This window comes from Anoplophora glabripennis, unplaced genomic scaffold, assembly GCF_000390285.2.
Source record: "Anoplophora glabripennis isolate ALB-LARVAE unplaced genomic scaffold, Agla_2.0 scaffold81, whole genome shotgun sequence".
In the NCBI taxonomy this organism is placed as follows: domain Eukaryota; kingdom Metazoa; phylum Arthropoda; class Insecta; order Coleoptera; family Cerambycidae; genus Anoplophora; species Anoplophora glabripennis.
In genome coordinates, this window is record NW_019416522.1 from 1,016,297 (window position 1) to 1,038,585 (window position 22,289).

Sequence of the window (22,289 nt, forward strand, 5' to 3'; positions counted from 1 at the left end):
ACGTTAAGGTTAAGCAAATATTTGGCAAGTGATCTCATCGTCCTGGAGCCGGTTTTATTTTGTTGCTGCTACTTGCTTCTACCTAATCGGTTTCATCTTCGTTATTAATTCTCTTCGCATTGTTTCAAATGTTTTTTCTTATTTTTATTTACACATTTTTCTAAATATGTAGTTAACAAACCATGGTAGAAGCGGATACCATGTCGTCAGTCTTATCTTATAATTATCTATATCAGTGCAACATTCATTTGTTACTCAGGGGCAACCTGATCAATCGTTTTTTTATTGACAAGGAGAAGGAGGATACAGAAAAACATATTTCCATATCATATTATCATATATTATATGTTGTATCGCCAGACGATATGATATGATTTCAACAAGTAGCAAACTGATCGGGGCGCATGTGTAATTTACATTGGAGGCATGACGACGCTTCCTATATTTGTTTATGTAGCGTTCCCGGCCGCCGCGACGCTTAAGATAACATCAAACAAGTGAACATCGTGCACAGCATACTTTCCAGTCGTTACCGCTCAGCCGAGTTTTTTGACGTGTGCTTGTTCCACATGCAGTGGATGCATTTTTAAGAATTTTGTAAGTAATACTTTACACAATAATTATTTATTAATAATAGTAATTTTTTGCGCCTCATAAATCGTTAAACTTCATATTTTTTTTATGTATGTGTGAATATCAGTTTTTATTATATACATTCATTATTGTAAATATATATTCATAAACAGAATATAATATTATTGAAAGCATTTTACTGAGATGAACTTAAAGTGGGAATATAACTTTGAAATATTCGATACCCAAAAGTGGTTTGGTTATTGGTACAGATGATTTATTAAGCTTCATTTTCACAAAAAGAAATAAACTTTTGCTTACATGTTATTAAAATATACTAGATACAGTTTTATTAGACAAATTATGTAGGTATGTTCTATGAGAAGTTCTGATATATTTTCTTACTCTTTCAGGAAAAATGAAAAATAACCGTTTACCCTTCTTTCTTAATAAAACCTTTATTTATTAGCCACTAGTAGACATTTCTGATTTTTGACCGAATAAGGAATATGTACACTGTATATTTTTTAAGGAAACAGCGAAAATACGTTTTCTATTTGTATTTCTAGCAAATAAATAAAACTTTGTAAAACGACACACCAATTAAATTCATTAATTCAAATACAAAAAGGTTACACTTACTCCTATTTACGGATTTAAGTTAGTAATAAATTAATAATATACTACTCGAAAAATTTAATGAAACAAAAATATTTTATAAATATTTAGTGATATTTAAACTGTACCTCAGTGAAAATGGTCGTGTCGAGATAAAAAAAACCGTTTTGAAGCTTGAAGTTTCTAGTTTCAAAATCTTCAGACAACAAAATTTTTTGAACTATGATTATCGAGGAATCAAAGGAAATATGTATCTCGATAAAAAAATTTCATTTTTTTTTGGATTGACCACGTAGACCTTTCAAAAAGTAAATTGAAGCTAATTAACGAAGCTAACTGACCTCTACATTGTTTGAGTTCGAAAAAAATTTCCTGAGTCCGTGGAGAGTACAAAAATGAAAATTCTTTTCTCGAGCCCGAAATATGTACTTTGAAATGTTCGTACAGAAGTGGAACAAAGATATTATTATTGTATGAAGGCGGTGCGAAACCAGTTTGAACATTTAATAAAATGACATTCTCTCATTCATTGATATCTCTTATTCTTTAAGTGATGATTTTATTGTCATATCCAAATCAAAATTTAAAAAATCGTATGTGGTCGTGAGCAGAATTGAACAAGCTTTAAAATGAGGTGTCGCTCAACATAGGGTGCCATTTAAAGTTTAAGGACGCACCTGACTAAATGACAGCTTCCTAGACACCAAAACTTACGCCATCATGTGTCCCGCTTGAAAAGGAAATCGACGTGTCTCAGATTTTTTTTATTCCGATATTTTCCAGGTGGGTTTTAATTGAAACACCCTGTATAATAACCTCTTTAGTGTATCTTAATGTTTCAAGCCGTTTTTCGGATATTTTACATACAAGATCTTTTTTCCGTTTTTTGTTACTGTTTTTATTCCATTTTTATTTTTTTTAATTAGCTTAGTTTTCTGACTACAATGATCGTCATATATTCTGTTATACTTTTTTTGGTTTCGTTGAAATATTAAATATTTATTTTTATACAAAAAGAGTGCTTTGATAATATCCATATATCACTTCAAATTAAATTCTGACAATTCAGTTAAATTTTCATCTACAATGTCAAAATTTGGAGAGCAGAAAATGCAATTTTCACATAAAGAAAAGTGCAGTTCAAGATAAAATTAATTTTTTTTTCCTCTAAAACTATAAACTTGACATTGTTAATGAAAATTCCACTGAACTGTCAAAGAACGCAGAACTTAAAAATAAGAAAGTCCAATATGGCGCCCAAAAGGAAAACAAAATGTCATTTCTCCATCCTGATAAGCGTTGATATGACTTCATATTTAATTTCTTCACAAGAAAGTGTCAGCACATTGCTTGTCGTTCCATGAACTAGTTGATCTCTTAATTGTTTTTAAGAGATATATTTCTGCTTCATTTGGTAAGAATTTTAGGAACATTTTTAGACTTGATTTGAATTAGCTTAATATCTTTAATGTAACTACGCTTCGTCAAAAACGAACTTTCAAGACAAATTTTGAAATACAAAAGTATATTTTGGTTTAAAATTGTTACTGTAGATGATGTAAGCACTAGACTGTTATGAACAACTGTCCATCACCACACCTCCAAGATGTCATCTCAGGACAACGTCAGTCCAGACTCTCCATCCGGCAGTAACTCCAAGGACGCCATGTTCGAGCCGAAACCGAAACCTAAGATGATCAGAGTTTTGACGGTTTTGGCGTACGTCCTCAGCGTCTCAATGGCGGCTATCCTCCTCTCTATTTACTACATTTTCATGTGGGATGGAAAGCCCCATATAGGAGCCAGAAGAAGCGAGGATGTAAAGACGATGGAACCACATAATTTTTCTGATAGGTAAAACACATTCCACTTCAGTAATTTTACTTTTAAAATGTGGTGGTACAGAAACTCCGCATTTTATCTTATTATGCCTCTTATTTCTTACTAATCTCTTTTCCAATTTTGTCTCGGCTTTCCTCACATCTTCCCCTTCTGTATACAGGGTGTTTCGAAATTGGCGGATACGGAGAGTAGGAGGTTAATTTAGAGCAAAAACTGAATAGAAATATAGAAAACCTGATTACACTTTTTCCATCAGATAATTGCTTTTCCATTCATCGTGGTGCCAAAGAAATGTTAGAAGAGCAAACTTTAATATTAATTAATTAATGATAATCAATTTTAAAGACAGGTGAGGATGAATTTTAACCATAAAAACTGTTCGAAATATCCGCCACCTAAATATCCTTCTGCACGAGTCTGCACTTGCTGAACTGCTGAAGAACATTATTCTCAGGTGTTATTTACACTATTAAAAAAAATGCGTTCTTGTATCTTGTCTGATCGAAAAAGTGTAATAAGGTTTTCTATTCAGTTTTTACTCTATATTAACCTCCCACTCTCTGTGTCCGCCCATTTCGAAACACATATCTGTTTAACCGGTCTTGTATCTTCCATCCTCTGTAGGCTCTTTCTCTTTTATATAATCTTATAATTTTCTGATGTTCGACTATTAAAATAGTTTTTCCACATATTTTTCTTCCTTTGTATTTGATCATAAGACACAAACGTTCTAGAGTCTTTTAAAGGTATTACATTAAAGCAAAATTAAGTATACAGGATCAGTTAAAAAGACATGATGAAACAAAATTGTTTTTTTCTTTAAGGGGACACCCTGTATATTATTCCATATTTCAAATCTTCTCGAAATTATGTAACCGTTTTCGAGATATCGAAGTAACTAATTTCAAATTTATAAAAGAAGAAGAGCACCAAATTATAGATATTTATTTTGAAAATAACAATGTGGAGGATATGGATATGATTTAATTTTGTTATTATACTACATTACTACATTTTACAGAAAATAAAACAGCATAATAATTCAGGGTTGATAAAAATTCATGGAACGATAAAATGTATTCTTTAATGAATGTTCTGGTATTTAAAATTTTATGAAAACAATTAATTGTTATGACAGAATAAAAAAAGAGTGAAAACAAGTTTTAATAAACAACAAATATTTTGCTCAAAGTGGTCACCATTTTACTTGAAATAGCCAAATTGTGTCAGATCGTTTTGTGTCTATTATGTTGTGTTAATTATGCAGGATACTTTTACAATACTTGCACCAGACTTAACCAAACGTACTTGAGTCCAAAGGGGTGAATTAGTATAAGTCATGTACAATATGTCTTACGTAATTCTAATGTAAGTCTGCAACATAGTCACTTGCTTTAATTTACCATTTTGTGCTCAAGTGCCCTGAATCAAATTCAATGAAGGCTTTGATCAAGACAATTGCACAATGAATCTTGTAGTAAACCTGTTGCTGATTTCAGCAATAGGTACACAGCAGTCTTGTATAAGTGTCTTGTGCAGGATTTTGCTACCAGGGAGTGGAAATTTCATGCCTTATCATTTCCTGCAACTCTTCGTTCTTTTGCGGCCTATTTTTGTAGACTACATTTTTTATGTGACCCCACAGAAAAAAGTCAAGCGGGGTCATATCGGGAGATCCAGCTTTCAATTGCCCCTCTGCCTCCAATTCATTTATCAGGAAATGTTTTATCTAGATATGCCCATACACCTCCAAATGGAGGAGGCGCATCATGTTGAAACCATATTTGTTCTGCCGGTAAATTGGAATTGTTATTGTTCGGGAACAATCCTCTAACCTCTGGAATAATATGTTCTTGCAAAAGTAATAAATATCTTTCAGATGTCAAATTTCCCTTTAGTCCAAGCATTCTGTCACGGATTAATGTTAAATTTGCAGAAATTATTACCTGGACAAAAAAAATATGATCGTATAGAAAATTAAATTTTAAATCGAGTTTCTTGTTCTTTAAACTCGATCCAATATGGCGAATATGGTTAAAAAAAATCGCAAAGTTGAAAAAAACGGTTTTTCTAAAATAACTAAAAAAATATAGCACGGATTGAAAAATTTTAAATGAGAAAGTTGTAGGTTTTAAAAAGATCTATCGACTGATTTTTTGAAAGTATCGATTGCTTTGTTACTTTTCGAGATATATCGAAAAAACCGTTAAAAATCTTCTCTTTTCTCTTCTTCTATAACTCGTTTACATTTACGTGCCCATATTTGCTATTTACTGCAAGCATAGCCCGCGGCAAGCCAAAAAAGTACATTTTTGAAAAATTTAAAAATATTAATTATTTTTCGAGATATATCGATTTTTTGAAAAAAAGGCGCTCTCGAAAATTGGCTAGATCTTCTCAGCGGATAGCCCTACAGTAACGATTTTCGGTTTATTTTCTTCGTAAAGAGTTATATTATCATGCTGTTAAAAAATGTTGACGATTTTATTAATTTTAAGGATCAAAAAATGACTGAAAAAGTTGCACTTTTTTTGGGTATGTTTTTTTCAAATAACTATTTCAATTTTTATTATTTTTTTGTACTTAATCTGGGGTAGCTAAACACGAATATTATAGCATTTTCGCCTTAGAAGCAAAATAGACCCGTAAATGTTTAGTTTTCTTTCTTTAAAAGTCATTTTCATAAAATAAAAATTGAAATAGTAATTTGAAAAAAACATACCCAAAAAAGTGCAACTTATTCAAAGTCATTTTTTGATCCTTAAAATTAATAAAATCGTCAACATTTTTTAACAGCATGATAATATAACTCTTTACGAAGAAAATAAACCGAAAATCGTTACTGTAGGGCTATCCGCTGAGAAGATCTAGCCAATTTTCGAGAGCGCCTTTTTTTCAAAAAATCGATATATCTCGAAAAATAATTAATATTTTTAAATTTTTCAAAAATGTACTTTTTTGGCTTGCCGCGGGCTATGCTTGCAGTAAATAGCAAATATGGGCACGTAAATGTAAACGAGTTATAGAAGAAGAGAAAAGAGAAGATTTTTAACGGTTTTTTCGATATATCTCGAAAAGTAACAAAGCAATCGATACTTTCAAAAAATCAGTCGATAGATCTTTTTAAAACCTACAACTTTCTCATTTAAAATTTTTCAATCCGTGCTATATTTTTTTAGTTATTTTAGAAAAACCGTTTTTTTCAACTTTGCGATTTTTTTTAACCATGTTCGCCATATTGGATCGAGTTTAAAGAACAAGAAACTCAATTTAAAATTTAATTTTCTATACGGTCATATTTTTTTTGTCCAGATAATAATTTCTGTAAGCATTTCTCTATAATGCTTGGACTACTTTAAAGAATAGGGTTCTATGACGTGTCCGCCAATAACGCCACACCAAACATTTCCTTTCTGTGGTCGTTGGGTGTGAACTTCTTCCATCCAATGTGGATTTTGGTCTGACCAATACCTACAGTTGTGTTTATGTGCCTGTTTAAGCAAAATGTAGATTCGTCAGAAAACAATATGTGAGTGACATCTAACATGGCATTCAAAGAATTTTCTTCATTCTTGTAACGCTTACTGGTCTTCCACTTTTTCGACGATCTGTAACGCCTCCTGTGTAATTAAAATGCTGCAATGTTTTTGAAACGGTTGATTTAGAAATACGTTCCTGATCGGGACGCAATTTATGAAAAATATCCTTTACTTCGCTTTCTATCACCAAATCCTATGATCATTAAAACTTCAATAAGCTGAGTTTCACTTAAATGTGCCATTTTTTCGAGAAAATTATTCACACTTCCTAAATGTATTTTTGACACGGGTTGTCAAGATAATTACTATTAGACAAAAGAACGATACGGCGTTGTTATGGAGTTTGAAACTTTCAAAGGTAACTTGATTCACTTAAGTATTTTTGTACAATTTATAAGAAAACGAATGTCAAAGTTCGATATCTCGAAATAGGTTAAGCTTAGGTACATGACGTGTTATATTAATTTTGTTTAGAATTTCGAAAAGAATAATTAAAATATGGAATAATATACAGGAATAATATAGTATTCCATTGACCCTGTATACATAATTTTTCTTTATTGTAATAGATTTTGAAAAACCCTAAAACGTTTGTGTCATATGATTTTTTGATAGCTATACTATTTTACTTTAGGAGATATTTATATTACATTTCTTCAATATTTTCTGAAATGCCTGGAATTTTATTTAACTTTGTTGTTATATCCTTCTCACATTTCAATGCAATTTTGTTCATTTGTACAAGCACCAATTCGTTAAACGTAAAGCACTAAAACTATTATTTCACTTAATTTAATAGGATTTGATTTCATAAAATTTAAATTAATTTGATTAAGTTAATACCTTTAAAATAAAGTAAGAATTATGTCCTTCATGAGGTGGCTAGTTCTTAAGCAAATCACTCTGGATTGAATGTCATTGAATCATATACTCAGATAAAATCGATTGCAATTCAGCTATGCTTTAACTTTTAGGATCATGGTACCAATATTTTCGAATTACACAAGAAATCCAAATAACGTGACACAGAACGTGGCTTTAACAGTTAGTGTGAGGATGGTGAATGAGACAGATGATGATTATGAAGAAAGATTTAAGACCACGATGAAACAAGATAGTACGACAGATTTGAATGAAAATCAAAATGAACAAAGTAAGTACAATTTTTGAGTAATAAGAAGGATCGGAGTTTAAAATAGGTAATGCATGTGGTACTTTTTTTTTGTTTCTGAGAGTTAAAAATTTGTTACGGATATTTTCTAATATGTATTTGTTTTTTTGCATTTACGTACCAAGTCAATTTTATGTTGTATTTGTCCACATAGTTGCTAACATACAATTTCATAGACGGGGAATGAAAGAGAAAAGGGAATCAATTATTAATTCTAAAATATGCGTGTGTGTGTGTGTGTGTCGCATAAAGTCATATAGCACAGCGAGCGATAACATTATACTAAGTGATCTCTAGTTAATTCAATTAAAGATTACTTGAGATCGTTCAGAGTTGGTTTCTCGAATAATTCAATTAATTTAATGGAATTAGTAGTGACGAATACTGACATAATAATAATTTTTCTAGGGCAGTAGTTGAAAGAGCATTTAATATGTAGAAAAATGGCATTATTGTAGTAATAATATTAGCTGGATTTTATTTACCTGAGATCCCAGCTAATATCAGTTATTCTAAGTACTCATTGGTGAAATAAGTGAGATTAATTTAGATCTCAATCTCAAGATAACCATCTCGTAAACCAGTATTTTCCAAAACTATTTATAAATATGTAGATAAACAATAAATTTGTATGCATTTATAGAAAAATATCAAGCAAGCATGAAGTTTGCTGTTGAGCAATTAAACTCTTCCAAAAATTTTCCAGCTTTGTAAATCTTTTAATTCTGTTGCAAATTTTAATGGTATTTTTGGTATTCATCTACTTGCTTATATTCCTTCATTATTAAAATGAATTCATGTATTATTTGCAACAAGTTACTTAATATTTATTTAAAAAACCTTTATTTAGTTAAACAGGACGATTTATTTTTACTTTACTTTAAATATATTATTATATTAATCCAAATTGGTTTTACAAATCCTAATCAAATAGAGTCATATATACACAATATAGTCTTTGGTTTGGTAGTTATTAATAATATGTACAGGTCGACAGAATTTTGAGCAATTACTCAATCAAGCAAGGTTTTCGAAATATCCTAACCTAAAGATGCGTAACCGAAAAGTACGGTTGTCACTATATTTGAAGTATGTCATATAACAAGGTAATTTTTCTCTCATAAAAATCGTCATTGCATCTAAAACTACTACTCTTTCCTTTCAAAATCCATATTGAATTTTTCGAATATCTTCTTTCCCCTTCGAGAAATCGTCTGTTCAAATTGTTAGCGTATTCGTTGATGCATTGTATAAGTAAATATTGATGTAACACAAATATTCCGAAAAAATGTGTTTTTCGCACATCTCTTCTTTTGTTAAAATATCCCTAAAACCTGAACTGATGGAGGAATTCTGAGGTCCGATTCGGGCAGTATAGCCTGGTTACTGGTTTAAAAGGTTAGTTACATTTTGTCAGCCTGTGCATTTTTGTAATTATCTTAAATAAAGATTTGTTTATCTAAATAGAATTAATGAATAGTCAAATACCTGCATGGTATATTGAAATAAGGTTGCAAACTTTGAACGAAAACATCTTTATTTTTTATTAAATTTATTAAATTAATCTAAAAATGTTTCCTAAAATTCTAATCAAGTGAAGTCATATAGTTATATGATTTGATTGATATGTTATTTAATGATAATATTCAGGTATGCATAGATAAGCTTGTTAATAATGATCTAAAATGGTAACAAAAAATAGTAGGTAATCTAGGCAAATGATTTCATTTGATAATAATTTTTGGAAAATTCTTAGAATTAATTTAAAATAAAGTTTGTTAATTACCATTGTTATGACAATACTTTACGCCTCCATTCAATACAGGATGTTAATGAATTTATGTCAAATATTTTTGCCACACGTCGGTTATGTCAAAATGAGATAGGTAAATACACGGATTTGTGTTGAGTAAAATGTAATTTTAAAATCTGACTTACCTCAATATTGCAAAAAGCCACCTTTTGCGAACTGCTGATTTTCATAGAAGATGTTCGAGATGTTCGATGTACCCACCATTTCCTTGCACACAAGCTTCAACGCGACGTATCCAATTCGCTCTCAAGCGTTGCAACATTGCCACGTCGTCTCGAATCGTATTACAAGCTTCGATGATACGATGTAGCAGTTGGTAGATGTCATGAACTTCCATGGAGTAGGTACGCAACACTTTTCACATATCCCCATAGAAAGAAGTCAAAGGGGTGAGGTCCGGGGACCTGGAAAATCCTCAGGAGTAAGCGCTTGAACACGTTGAACATGAAATGGGTACAACTGAGCTTCTCGTAACGTCCGCCACCACAACAGGATGCGAAATATTTACTTGCTGTGCGATATTTCTGGTGCTACGATGCGAATCTTCTTCGACGAGATCTAAAATCATCTCCTCGACATTTAAGATTCTTAGTGGTCGCCCTGGGCCACCGTCGGGACTTCGACGCAGTTGTACTTTACCGGTGTCAAAAACTCTGCGCTACAGCAACAAATGCTCGCGGTGAGGGGGCACGTCGGTCAGCATATCTTGCACGATACACTTGACAAGCTCTGTGGGCATTTTCGTTTACTTCGCCATAAATTATGAGCATATCATAATATTAGCGATTGCTAAATAAATGCGCTATTTTCAAAAGAAAACTTGGAAATACGGCTATTAAATGTACCCTCGAAAAATAGCACAGCAATCACTACAACAATGTATTACAAACTGACTTATTTCGAATACAGTCCGGCTTCATAAGAAACCTACAAACTCGTAAAAAGTGTTACAGATTTTTTTTGTAACTACTCGCCGCGATAAAATACATATATTTCAGCAGTTCCAAAACAGTTTTAAACACATTTTTAATTAGCTTTTTTCTCTATGACCGTAAACTTCCGATACAAGTTTGTGACATCAATTAACTGAGTTTTTGCTCATTTTTGACATAAGTCCATTAACACCCTGTATAAAACACATTTTAGTTTATTATCGGAAAATTGTTTTGCTTCCATAAGAAGCCGTTAATGTTTTACCAAAATAAGTTCTTATAAGCGGGCCCACCTTTTGCTTTTGTTCCCTAAGAACAACAAATTTTAGTTTTCACGACCTGATACGCCAACCCCTAACGGTTATATAATACCAATCAGGTAAAAGTTCCAGTCTAAGGTCTAATTTAATTTTACATAAGAGTTGCCTTTATTCAGGTCGCCCAATTAAAATGGAATAATCCTCAAAGAACGGATTGATCTACATAGGTAATTTAATTACTGGGGAGATTATGTTCTGAAGGACCACATGCTTTTTTTTATTTAATTTGTTTGACTTCCTATTAGAGGGAATCCGAGACAGTGTGACGGTTTTATTGATCCAATTATTTTTAGAATATGATATATTTGATAGTCCATTTTTTAAATTAATGACATGTTTGCTTCAGAAAAATAAGAGGTGGTAGAAACAAGTGATAAAGTTGTTTGTGCCACGTTTTACGTCAACCCCATGGAAGATCGTCATCGACCCACCTGAGGATATAATAAAAATGGTGTGGCTTAACCACGACTTCAGTTCTTTCCAGGAAGTGTAAACATAGTACTAAATAGCTTCGTTTAAGATGGACAAGCTGTAGACAAGTTATCTAAAATCGACTTTTGAGAAAAATATCTCACACTACGATATCCCGATTCATTTAAGAGATATCGAGTCCCGAGTTTCTTACTTTTATAAAGGGTGTCTCTAAAGGGTTTGTACAATAACGCTCCACCAGATATAGTAAGTACCTACGGCTCAAAATAAGTCGATTTAACTAAACTTGCGTTAGTTCAAAAACTGATAATAACGGAGCTACAGCTAGAAAAAATAAATAATATTCTTTAATAATATATCTTTGGACTACTTCGAGCTAATCGAATAGATTTTTCCAACCCAAAGTGAAATACACCTTGGCACAAAAACGTTTTGACTGTTTAAATAAAATATTACCTTTCCATGAGACGACAAATGGACAAGAGTCAACTCTAGTATCATTAGCCAGCCATAGAAGGATGTAGTATAAATCGGCCAATTTGATCAACTACACGCCAAACCATACGCCTTAATTTTCATGACAGATTTTGTTACGTCGCCTGATAACTGAGTTAGATCCATATCGGTGGGATTTAAATTGTACGTAATATGCCACTACTTTATTATAGTTAGTTTATTGACCACGTTTACATACATTAGTACATTTGAAGTCATAAATTTAGGTGGTAGATCTACAGTCACATCCTTTTAAATAATCGATATATTCATATATATACATATATTACACATTCAAATGTGACTAGGCCACACGGAAAAATAATACAGATCATTATCTAGCTGTAATTATATTACAAATAGAGAGTAAAACATTATAGAGTATGTTAAATGTTTCTATTGCTATATTGCAGTAAAGGCAAAATGCACGTAGTATTTTCATACCTATTTTTCAAAGAGGTTAGAAGCAACGAAAAAATATTTATATGTGAAGTTTTCAAATTGTTTTCGATTTTCCTAAACATCTCTTTTTTCATTTGGAACATGTTAGGAAGTTATTTCTGGCAGAGTTTTTGTTTTTTCTTATTATTGGGTATTTTGCCGCTTGTAAGAAAAGTTCATGAAAGAAATCCTTGCGCCAAAAGGATTATTTTTTATGAAAATAGTTTAGAGATAAAAGCAAAATAAATAATATCGTTAAAAAATATATAAACAGACCATAATTATTTCGTTGAGCGGTGAAAGATGTGTTCATCTCTGAACTTGGATGCTTGTTGACTACGAATACCAAAATAAATAAAAATAAAATAAACATCATATGAAACGAAAACAAATTGATTTTCAAAACTTCAAGATTTATAGAAGTGTTGTGGATTTTGTTTGGTCTTTTGCCTATAATCAATGTCCTTCAGCATATTAAGGGCATCATACACCCTCATGTTGGAATCGGATTGAGCGACGGTTCTTGGACGCTATATTTTTGCCTGCAATGCTGGAAGGTTAGTCGCCTCTAAGGGGATTCCCAGGATGCTCGGGTATCCCTCTTCACGTCAATCCCAACGGACGTTTGGAATAGATGAGGTCGATGCTGTCACTCTTCCGCCATTGATAACGACATGCTTGGCCTTGGGAAATGGTATACGCTTTTGGTTTGTTTGTTTTTGAAGGGTTTCAACGAAATCCTTACGTTTTTTTCATTTACAGTTGATTTTATGGAGCGCTGTCGAGTGTGATACTCTAGTGTCTCTGTTTCACTGTCTATACTCTATAGTGTGCTGGGCTAAGGCACTAAAGTTTATGAGTTTGATGTCTTTTCAAAGTATATTTAGGAGCTAGTGCATGACAGCTTTAAGAGCTGTGTGTATATAAGCTTTAGGAGCTGTGTCAGCTGTGCATCCCTCAGGATCTTCACTGCAAGGTGGACGAGCCTGAGTGGTGTATAAGAGCAAGGCGAACTTTGAGTTCGATTTTTATGGAGTCCGGAAATTTTCGAAACATGGGTGAAAAAACGTTTTCTCGCCCACCTACTGTTTCGGCGAGAATTGCGCCTTGTGTGATACCTTTTTGAGGGTTTGATAAAATTTTTCGAAACGTGAGTGAATTTCTTGTATTTGTCTGATTTGTTCAGTGTGAGATTTCTGATGAGACGAAACTATCTTAATAAAAAATAATCCTTGGCAGATCCTTTTGGCACAAGTTTTTTTTCATTAATTAAAAAAAAAGTTAATAGGTGGCAGAATACTCAATAAATGGGCGACATTTCTATTAGGTCAAAGTCTAATTAAAGAAAATCACTGATCCATTTCTATTTCTATTGTACCTACCAGGCGAAGGAAATTTAAGTACTTACTGCTCTATTAATTAAACAAAGATATATGTGCCACAAATGTCAGTAAACTAAAAACTAAAAGCAAACAAATCTACTGTATTCAAAGTCGCAAAACAATCACTTGTTGACTTAGTAGTACTCGAAAATCCGTCTAGTTTTTTGACAAATGCGTTTTTTGCATTCAAAATTATACTTCTGGAAGAGTATTTTTTGCAATGTCATGTGAAAACAAGATACAAATCTGGAATGTACGGTTTACTCTCGGATATTAGCTATGATAGATTTGATACATATTTATGTAATAAGTCTGATATTATTGAGAGTTAAACACACTGATTAAATCCGTGTGTGGCTAGCTACCCACTTTACGAACAGAGAATGTGTTTGATAAGATGCACAAACCTACACACCCCCACACAAATACGCATCATTACATCTAATACACGTCGAACTAAAGCCTCTGTATTGGAGAATGCAGAGTGCAGACCCACTACAATTCAGCGTATTGACGACAATGACAGACTACCATATAATAGCAAAAGGGAGCAGTGTGGCGAGGGGGCTCAACTCACTAGGCGACCCATAGTCTTCTGATAACTTTGAATATAAAAAATTTCGCTAAGAATGGCAAAATTCGGATTTGGAATTACTAGACTAAAATAAGACTATTATGGACTAAATATACCTTAAAACAATAATAACGGTTTGAGATATATACAGGGTGTCTCATAATTAGTATTCTATTGCCAAAAAATAAGAATATTTTTTCATTTCTCGACCCATGGTCATATGAAAAAATATTCTTATTTTTGGCAATAGAATCAAGCGGTAAGTTATTGGATACTAATTATGAGACATCCTGTATATAGTGCATAAAATTTTATTTTGGAAGTTCTCAATAATTTTGAAAGTTTTTATTAACTTAAAAATCGTTTAGTTTTACGTTTCTTTGACAAAACAAATAATAATTTCTTACTGATTTTGGCATAGCTCATAGGGGGTGTTCATTATTCTCTATGGATTAGGTAAACCAGGGAAATCTTTTTTCCCTTTATAATTCTTATAAAAACGAGTGATAATTCCGAAAGAGAATCTCCAGAAATTCGATGCCACTGGATATTCGAGATATTCGATCGGTGTTTTCAATTCCTAAGGGTTTCTGAAAAAAACACTATTTTTAAGATACTACTTTCTTTTATTTATAATCACTCAATAATTAATTGAATTTAAAATAAAATGTAATAATGAAAATGCAAAAAAAAATAATTGATGTTGCGTTTTAGTAGAGGTGAAAGGTAATAATGACACTGTTGAGAATTCGAAATTCATGGAATTTTGGAAATTTTCATTTTTCGAAACTAATTAAGGAATTTGCACTCTAAGAACTTATAAAATGATTAATTTTGCAGTGGCTTCTTGACTTCCATAACAGAGAGGGCGGAAAAATTTAGATACAAAGTATTAAAAAAAAAAATCTAATATAATTGGGTAGATTATTTTAAGTAAGTACTATTGAAATAGGTATAAGGAAAATTTGCTCAACATTATTTTTTATAGTGAAGGTCCATACTTCTGCTTTTGTCCGAAATAAACTTTTCAATTACTGTTTGCTATTACCCTCACCACTGGTTTTTCAACAGATAGCACTGCAAGTGCTGTTAGTCTGTTTTACAATCTAATTTAAACTTTTATAATCTTTTAAAAAACACGCAAGAAACAATAATTATGTAGCTAAGAATATTTTACACCACATGTAAACAAATTACGTTTAATAAGAAAAAAATCAATAAATAGCTATTGTTTGGTGACGAGCTGACTAAACAGAGTCCAAGCTACATAGTATAAATATGCGTTACTGCCACTTCGTCATTCATTCCTGCGCGACGGCAACCATGACCACCGCTGTAAACACTTAACAGATTTAGGGACGAGCTGGAGAAGCCCACGTATTCTGTGTATTTCAAATGAATTTTGCAAGCAGAATTAAATTTACTGCACATTATAAATTTAACATTTCCTCTTTAATGCATTTTATAAGGCTAATTTATTTAATTATCTAGACAATATTGTAAACTAAACCTTAAATTATTTTTTTTACTACGACAATTGCTTGGAGAAGGTTAGGCGCCCCAGAACCCCTCGCACCAGCCGACACTGACAATTTGATAAGTATAGAATTGTTGAATATCTGCATATTTTTTTCAAGGCTAAATTCGATTTTGTTGCACCTGATTTGGGTAAGTTTCGCACTCAATATGTTCACTAAGGCTAAAAATTTTACTCTTCCTTTTTTTTTGCTATACAACAGATACTATCAGCATTTTCAGATGGTCCAGATACAGAGTTGGAGACTTCTAAATTCATTTCTGAAGACTTTTTTTAGCTAAATTTTGAGTGGAAGGAAACGTGTCCTTTTTTTTCATAGAATGATATCTACTTTATGTTCCAGATATAATCCAAAACAAAATTTGAATTCCTCCGCCCGATTTACTAGGATTCAAAGAATAGGTTACTATTTTATGGTACATACATTAACTTCTACTTATGATATAAAAATTTTTATAGCTAAAGTAGAGAAAAACGGATATTGCTAGCGGAAAAAAATATATGCTATTTCTATTTAGATTTTGGACACTTCTCATATACTTAATGACATTTTTTCCTTAATTTTCACGGAATACAAGATCATGAAAATGTTGACAAAAAAGGCCCTCAAATTCATTTCTAATATCAGTTTATGTTAAAGTTTGGGAAAATACATTGTTAACACCATATTATATAAGACTATAGTATTACGATTGCCACTATTCAGTACTACTATTACCAGTACCCTTATTCCAGTACTGCGCTATAAATTGAATTTTGTGTCATAATGAGAATCATTTACACGAGGTTCGCAGTGAATAAAGTAGTAGGTACTAGCTTTCGTATTTTAAAATCATCGATAATTGGAAAGGCAAATCACTAAATTGAAACTAAAGTTTCTGATGTTTCAAGCTGTTATCGTTAAAGTGTTCCGAGACATAAAAAAACAAAATGGAGCTTCAGGGCGCTAAAATTTTCAAACAGTCCTACAAGAGACGTGAGGGAAAACATGCGCCGCGACGCCGAAACCAGCTGACGTATTGATCTACCGGCAGGAGTGCGCCACCTGAAAAACAAAAACAAACGCGGCCTAAATTCCGAAATAACAATTGCAGTCGCAAAACTATTAACCCGATTTTGTAAAATGATCGATTGTTCAGCAGCTCAGCAAATCGGGCACACTTTAAAACATAAACCGTGCGATCGAAATAGTTTCTCGTCGTGAATTGTGCGTTTGTTGTGCTCTGCCGGCGTTAGAAACTGAAACCTCGGTCTCCCATTTAAAATTCAGCGTGGCGTTGAAATTAATCGCAAAGGCCTTCCTCCTCCTGAAACAGAAAATGTCATACAAATCCACCAATGGCATCAAGATGACAAAGTGCGACTCCCAGCAGTGGAAAACCAACTCCATCCACGAGACATCGGTCAAATTCGCTGGAGAAGAGGCCAAGGATAGGCTCTACGAGCCCAAACACAAAAAAAAATTAGTGCGCGTCTTGACGGTGGTAGCTTACGTGTTTTTCGTTTCCCTAGCGGCGATTATGTTGTCTCTCTATTACGTGTTCCTGTGGAACGGAGATCAAAAAATTGCCGCTAAATACGTAATTTCCCAGCCCAAACAGCAACGGCAATATTTGAGCAATAAATGTAACAGTATTTTAGCAGGTAAATGGATCTGCATTTACTTTAATTTCTCCAACAGAGAATCTTATTTATATTCGCAAAGAATAAAAAAATGTGTGGATGTGTAGCCGTATTCTCTGCTGGAAAGCAATTTGCTATTTTTATCCGAGAGGCAGAAAAGCCTGCAACTATGAAAATGTTGCATGTATTGGTGATTTCCTTAAACATGAGCGTCCGCATGGGACACAGAGAGGAACACTTGCCCTCCTAAAACAGAAAATTTCATTGTCTTTTTTATTGGTTTTTATAGTTTAAGCCCTACGAATGTACATATCTTTGTCCCTCTGGTAAATTTCCTGCGGACGCCCATGTCTTCAAAAGAGTTTCTTAACATATTGTTGTTTCCATAATATAGCTACTTAATACATTTTTTTAACATACCTAATTAATTATTTGTATTTTGTTTTTATTTATTGATACTTCATTAGGTAGTCATAATTTTCTTTTGCTGTTTTTTATTCATTGACGAACATAATATTTTCTTTTAAGATAGGTAATTTATAGTTTTGTTTGTATTTCTCTTCTTTTGCTATTTTGTGTTTTAAGTACACATATTTTGTATTTATCCATCTTATTGATTTATTTTCCATTGCATAAAATAAATAAATAAAACTATTACCAAATTACTAGGCCTTTCTCGTATCAGTTCTATATCTATAAACATTTTTGATAATTAGTTGTAATTGATTACTTCCTAATTTGACGAAATTGTAAATTTTCAATAAAATTAAGTAGCTGCATTATAATTTTTTCTTTTTCAACACTAAACAATTTGTATGTAACTATTATCGTATACAGAATGTCCCAAAAAAATTAGGTCACACTCTCCTGGGTTCAAAATAAGATGAGTTAGGTCAACTTACCTGTATACTAAAATCAATGCTTACTGAAATATAGCCTGTTGCATGTGGTATCGAGTAACAATATTTTTTAATATCATTCTAAAACCATATTCGCTCGAGACTTTTTAATTGTTTTAACACTCTTTGCTATTTGAATTTATTTCAATATGTACCTAGCAAAATAATATACAGGGTGTTTTTTATTTCCCCACCCCTTTGATAATTCCATATTTAACTATGCATATTTTATATTCTAAAATTGTTGGCTAAAGAATTTCCGTCTGTCGTGAAATTTTGATGTGTATTATGAGTAAGAAAGATAAAAATAACACCCTGTACATTATTTTCTTGCATATTCAAAAAATATACTGCACCCTTTTAAGGAAAGAAGAAGTCTCTAGCTATAATTGCTTTATACCTTTATAATTATATGAAAGGATGGTTTGTTGAATCATGTTTCAAATTTTAAGGGATATCCCAAATGTTTAATAAGTTTCTTATTTTCAGAATTGCAACAGCAAATAACAGCAATAGAATCTGAGGAGCTAACAGTTTCTTCCACAATTCCAACAACTTCAGAAGAGAGCGTGACATGGCTAGATGATTATGAGGAATTTGAAAGACCGACAGGCATTTTCTTAAGAAAAATAATTGGTAGATATGATTACTGAAGACTCTTAAAGAAACAGATATTAGAATTAATGGAATAGCCGCAGGGTACTTTCCTATGAAAGTCTGGCAGTAATCGACAAAAAAATATGTGTATGATTGATATTCTCTCTTAGTATTTAAATTTCTCATCAATATTGTGATTCTGGTATTTTTAATTTATTCTGAAGTACCCACAACATTGTGTTCCTTTAGATTTTCTTAATTAAACTATTAATAAGTATCCTTATCTTTCTTTTCTTCCTATCCAACCTTAATTTCTTTTTTGTAAACCTAATTTAAAATTATAGCTTGGAACCTTTTGAAAATATATTAGACACACCAAATAATATTTATATTTATTATCTGCATATAAATCTTGAGATTTTAGACTAATGTTTTTTACATAAATACTCAAAAATTAGTTTCTTAAAAAAAATTATTAAGCAGAATATGTACAGCTGCATATTAATTTTATATAATTTCATAATTTCATATACAAAACAAATTATAGATTTTACTAAAAATGCTAAATTAGTCACCTCCCGTAACCATTAGATGAACTTTTCTGTCTGACTGGGACATTTTAGCCGCTCTTTCAGTACTTACTACACCAGACAACTGGTGAACATCATACTTTGAATAAATGACGGTAACAGTCATATTTGACATGCTTCCAATCTTCCTATTCACATTAGCCTCCTAAAAAAATATTTTAATATAAACAAATAATGATCTTTTAGAAAAAATAAATAAATAGTAAAGTAACTGTAAAAATATTTATTAAAAAACACGTAAATTCTGAAATTTTACCTGCATCAAATTGCACATCTCGTAATAGAAATGTGGAAATATAGGGAGCTGGTAGAATACAAGATGTCGTATCCCTTTAATACGTTTTCTATTGAAAAAGTGATATCTCTCGGTGTATAATAAAAAATGTGCATCTCCATGATAAAACATATCCCTTGCTCTGGCAACTTTACCTTCCTAAATAAAGACATTTTTTAACATTAAGAGATGCATTTGTATGTATAATATTATAGTGAATATAAAAAGACATAAGTCGAACAAAACAGTTTTTTCAATAAATCTTGATAATTACCTTTGAATATTCACATATTTGAACAAATCCAATATCTTCCTTCTTGAAGTAATTTCTCACTCTCACATAATCAAAATAATTTGGAATAAAAATTAAAGTTTGCTTCATCAACCCCTCCCTTTGCTGTGGCAATACTTTATTTATAAAAAAGTTAAATCTGGCATCTATAGCGTCAGTGGCATTCTGAGCGTCAAACCTTTGGAAAACATGTGGAATTTGAACAAACACCTGAGTTATAGAGCCAAATTCAATCGGATTTATCACTTTAACTTTTCCTGCGTAGTTTAAACATTTCCTATTAAAAATTGCGTTTATCTCTGGTAGCACAAAGGAAGAAAAAATCAATGTCTGTCTGTAGTACTTTGCCCAACCATTCAAACTCCACGTTCGCACTCTAGAGAAATCGGTATTGTGGGATTCTTTAGGCTGTAGATGCATGTGACTCAGAATGTGTACAACGTGATCCCAGTTCTGCATGAAAAATATTTCTGTCTGATCTAATATTAATAATTCTATCGATGCCAAGAAGTCATAGTCACGTTCTTGTTCTCCTTCAGCCCCTATCACTGTCCTGAGTCCCAAAGGAGATGCTATGATTATGTCTGAAGAGTAAAAATTAGCATAAAGCTACAAACAAAAAATATTAATATTTGCTAATGCATACATAAAAACAAGTGAATACTTTCATATTCTGTTCAGTGAGATAAACCTACATAAAAAAAAATTAAGTAAATACCTTCAAGCTCTTCTTTGTTACAGTTATCCCTAATTTAAAATCATCACTAGTATTTCCCTTAAAAGTGTGTTCGTAGTCTTCAGGTTTGGGGTTCTTTTTTGGCAAGATAAGTTCATTGCCTGTGTAATCTTCGATAAATCGTTTTTTATTCATCACACTGCCTCTGTCTTTAGGTAGGATAATATCTATTATTAACTGAATAATTTTATAAGCTGCATCTTTAAATGGTACAATAAATAGAACCTGAAAAGTGAAATAATACATTACAGCAGCAATGCAAGCAATATTCTTTATAAAATTTAGTTTTCTTACCTTTGGTCTTACTAAACCTTGATCTCGAAATTGTTCTGGAACTTCATCTTTTTTAGACAATCTGGCATTATGATGAATTACTTTGAGACGAGTTTTCAGTATATGATTAACTGCATGTAAACAATAAGTATATCTTATTTCTTCAGCATTATGAACTGTTCGTTCAGGATAATATAAATCCTGATAATTATTTATAATGGCAAAAATTTCTCCTTGCAGAGGTGTAAACATGTCTTTAGGATTTAATACATTATTTTTGTTAGATGTATGTAAGTTATTCCATATTTGACTTTTTAAATATAAATCTTGTGGTTTTATATGTTTTACATCAACCTCTTTAGGTACTTCTCCAGGGGGAGCATAATCTTTTTTCTCAGAAATACTAAATTCATTCTGTTCATTGATAACTTTATCACATTTTGGAATTTGTAAAAAAATTTTTCCCAGTTTAGGCCAAAATTTACTGTAATGATTAACAGACATTGGACTGTTTTGTACTGATTCTAAAAGGCTATCATGTAAATCAAATCCGACATGTTTTACAAAAGGATCTTTTAAATTTTCGTTATCACCATCCTCATCCTGTATTTCTAGGTCAATCTCCTCAGCATCTTCAATGTCATTTTCCACTTCTTCAGATTTCTCCTCAGAATTCTCTTTCTCTGGCACTCCTACATCTTCTCTACCAATTGAATCATTAGGAACAACTTTTTTTTCTTCATCTAATTCAATATCTTCACTCTCACTTGCAGAGGTTCCTAAATCATCTTCAGATTTTTTTTCAGGAACATCAATATTTGCATCATCGTCCTCATCTGTTCCACTTTCACTGCTTTCAATCGCTAAAGAGTTTTTATTATTTAAATCACTGCCAAAAGTATTAAGAAGTTTTTTCATATCATTTTCAGAATCTGATTCGCTATATGAACTATCAACCACAGGCTCTTCAATTTTCTGCTTTTTAGTTTCAATTTCACTTGTAATATTGCCTTTAAATTTTCGTTTGTAGGTGTTTCTATTATCACTTTTTTGTAAACCGGTTTTTTTTCGAGGTTTAAGCTTCTTACTTTGGTGTTTAATATTTTTCCTGTGTCCAGTTTGTTTTCCCACAACATCTTTATATTTTAATTTACCTCGAGCCATTTATAATGTAACAAAATCTTAAAACTACTTAATTCTTACGATAACTGATATTGCGAGAACTTTTTTACTTTCAAATATAGATTTCAATGAGATTAACATTTAACCTCATTTTTATTGTTTAAATTCTGAGGTTATGTCACTTTTTGTTGACTATCGTGAAGTTAGCTTTGTT

The 22,289-nt window shown here is 31.8% G+C and overlaps 2 protein-coding genes across 3 annotated transcripts; one reads left to right on the top strand and one right to left on the bottom strand.

The window, feature by feature from the left end:
- The first annotated feature begins 511 nt into the window (after positions 1-511).
- On the top strand, positions 512-19,054 carry LOC108908864. Of its 2 annotated transcripts, XM_018713017.1 has the most exons (4): positions 512-597; positions 2,745-3,045; positions 7,547-7,725; positions 18,681-19,048. In XM_018713017.1, exons 2-4 carry the CDS (start codon positions 2,798-2,800, stop codon positions 18,842-18,844), a joined length of 591 nt encoding a protein of 196 aa, XP_018568533.1. In that variant the 5' UTR covers positions 512-597; positions 2,745-2,797; the 3' UTR covers positions 18,845-19,048. The 2 variants fall into 2 exon arrangements, with proteins under 2 accessions (XP_018568533.1, XP_018568534.1); XM_018713018.1 differs by lacking the exons at positions 512-597; positions 2,745-3,045; positions 7,547-7,725 and adding an exon at positions 16,730-17,313 and having other exon boundaries at positions 18,681-19,054.
- Positions 19,055-19,219: 165 nt separating this feature from the next.
- LOC108908855 (digestive organ expansion factor homolog) lies at positions 19,220-22,237 on the bottom strand. The gene is made up of 5 exons (XM_018713006.2): positions 20,975-22,237; positions 20,663-20,905; positions 19,927-20,553; positions 19,635-19,811; positions 19,220-19,523 (listed from the first exon to the last, which is right to left on the bottom strand). The coding sequence occupies exons 1-5, from the start codon at positions 22,115-22,117 to the stop codon at positions 19,356-19,358; spliced, it is 2,358 nt and encodes a 785-aa protein (XP_018568522.1). The 5' UTR covers positions 22,118-22,237; the 3' UTR covers positions 19,220-19,355.
- Positions 22,238-22,289: the final 52 nt, after the last annotated feature.

What these genes read in the sequence shown, in the direction of transcription:
- LOC108908864 (XM_018713017.1), top strand. Translation starts at nt 2,798, where the DNA reads ATGTCATCTCAGGACAACGTCAGTCCAGACTCTCCATCCGGCAGTAAC. An exon ending in CCACATAATTTTTCTGATAG is followed by an intron (nt 3,046 to 7,546) that starts GTAAAACACATT and finishes TTTAACTTTTAG; the next exon opens with GATCATGGTACCAATATTTT. An exon ending in TGAAAATCAAAATGAACAAA is followed by an intron (nt 7,726 to 18,680) that starts GTAAGTACAATT and finishes TCTTATTTTCAG; the next exon opens with AATTGCAACAGCAAATAACA.
- LOC108908855 (XM_018713006.2), bottom strand. Translation starts at nt 22,117, where the DNA reads ATGGCTCGAGGTAAATTAAAATATAAAGATGTTGTGGGAAAACAAACT. An exon ending in TAACAAAGAAGAGCTTGAAG is followed by an intron (nt 20,554 to 20,662) that starts GTATTTACTTAA and finishes TTTTGTTTGTAG; the next exon opens with CTTTATGCTAATTTTTACTC. An exon ending in AAATATGTGAATATTCAAAG is followed by an intron (nt 19,812 to 19,926) that starts GTAATTATCAAG and finishes GTCTTTATTTAG; the next exon opens with GAAGGTAAAGTTGCCAGAGC.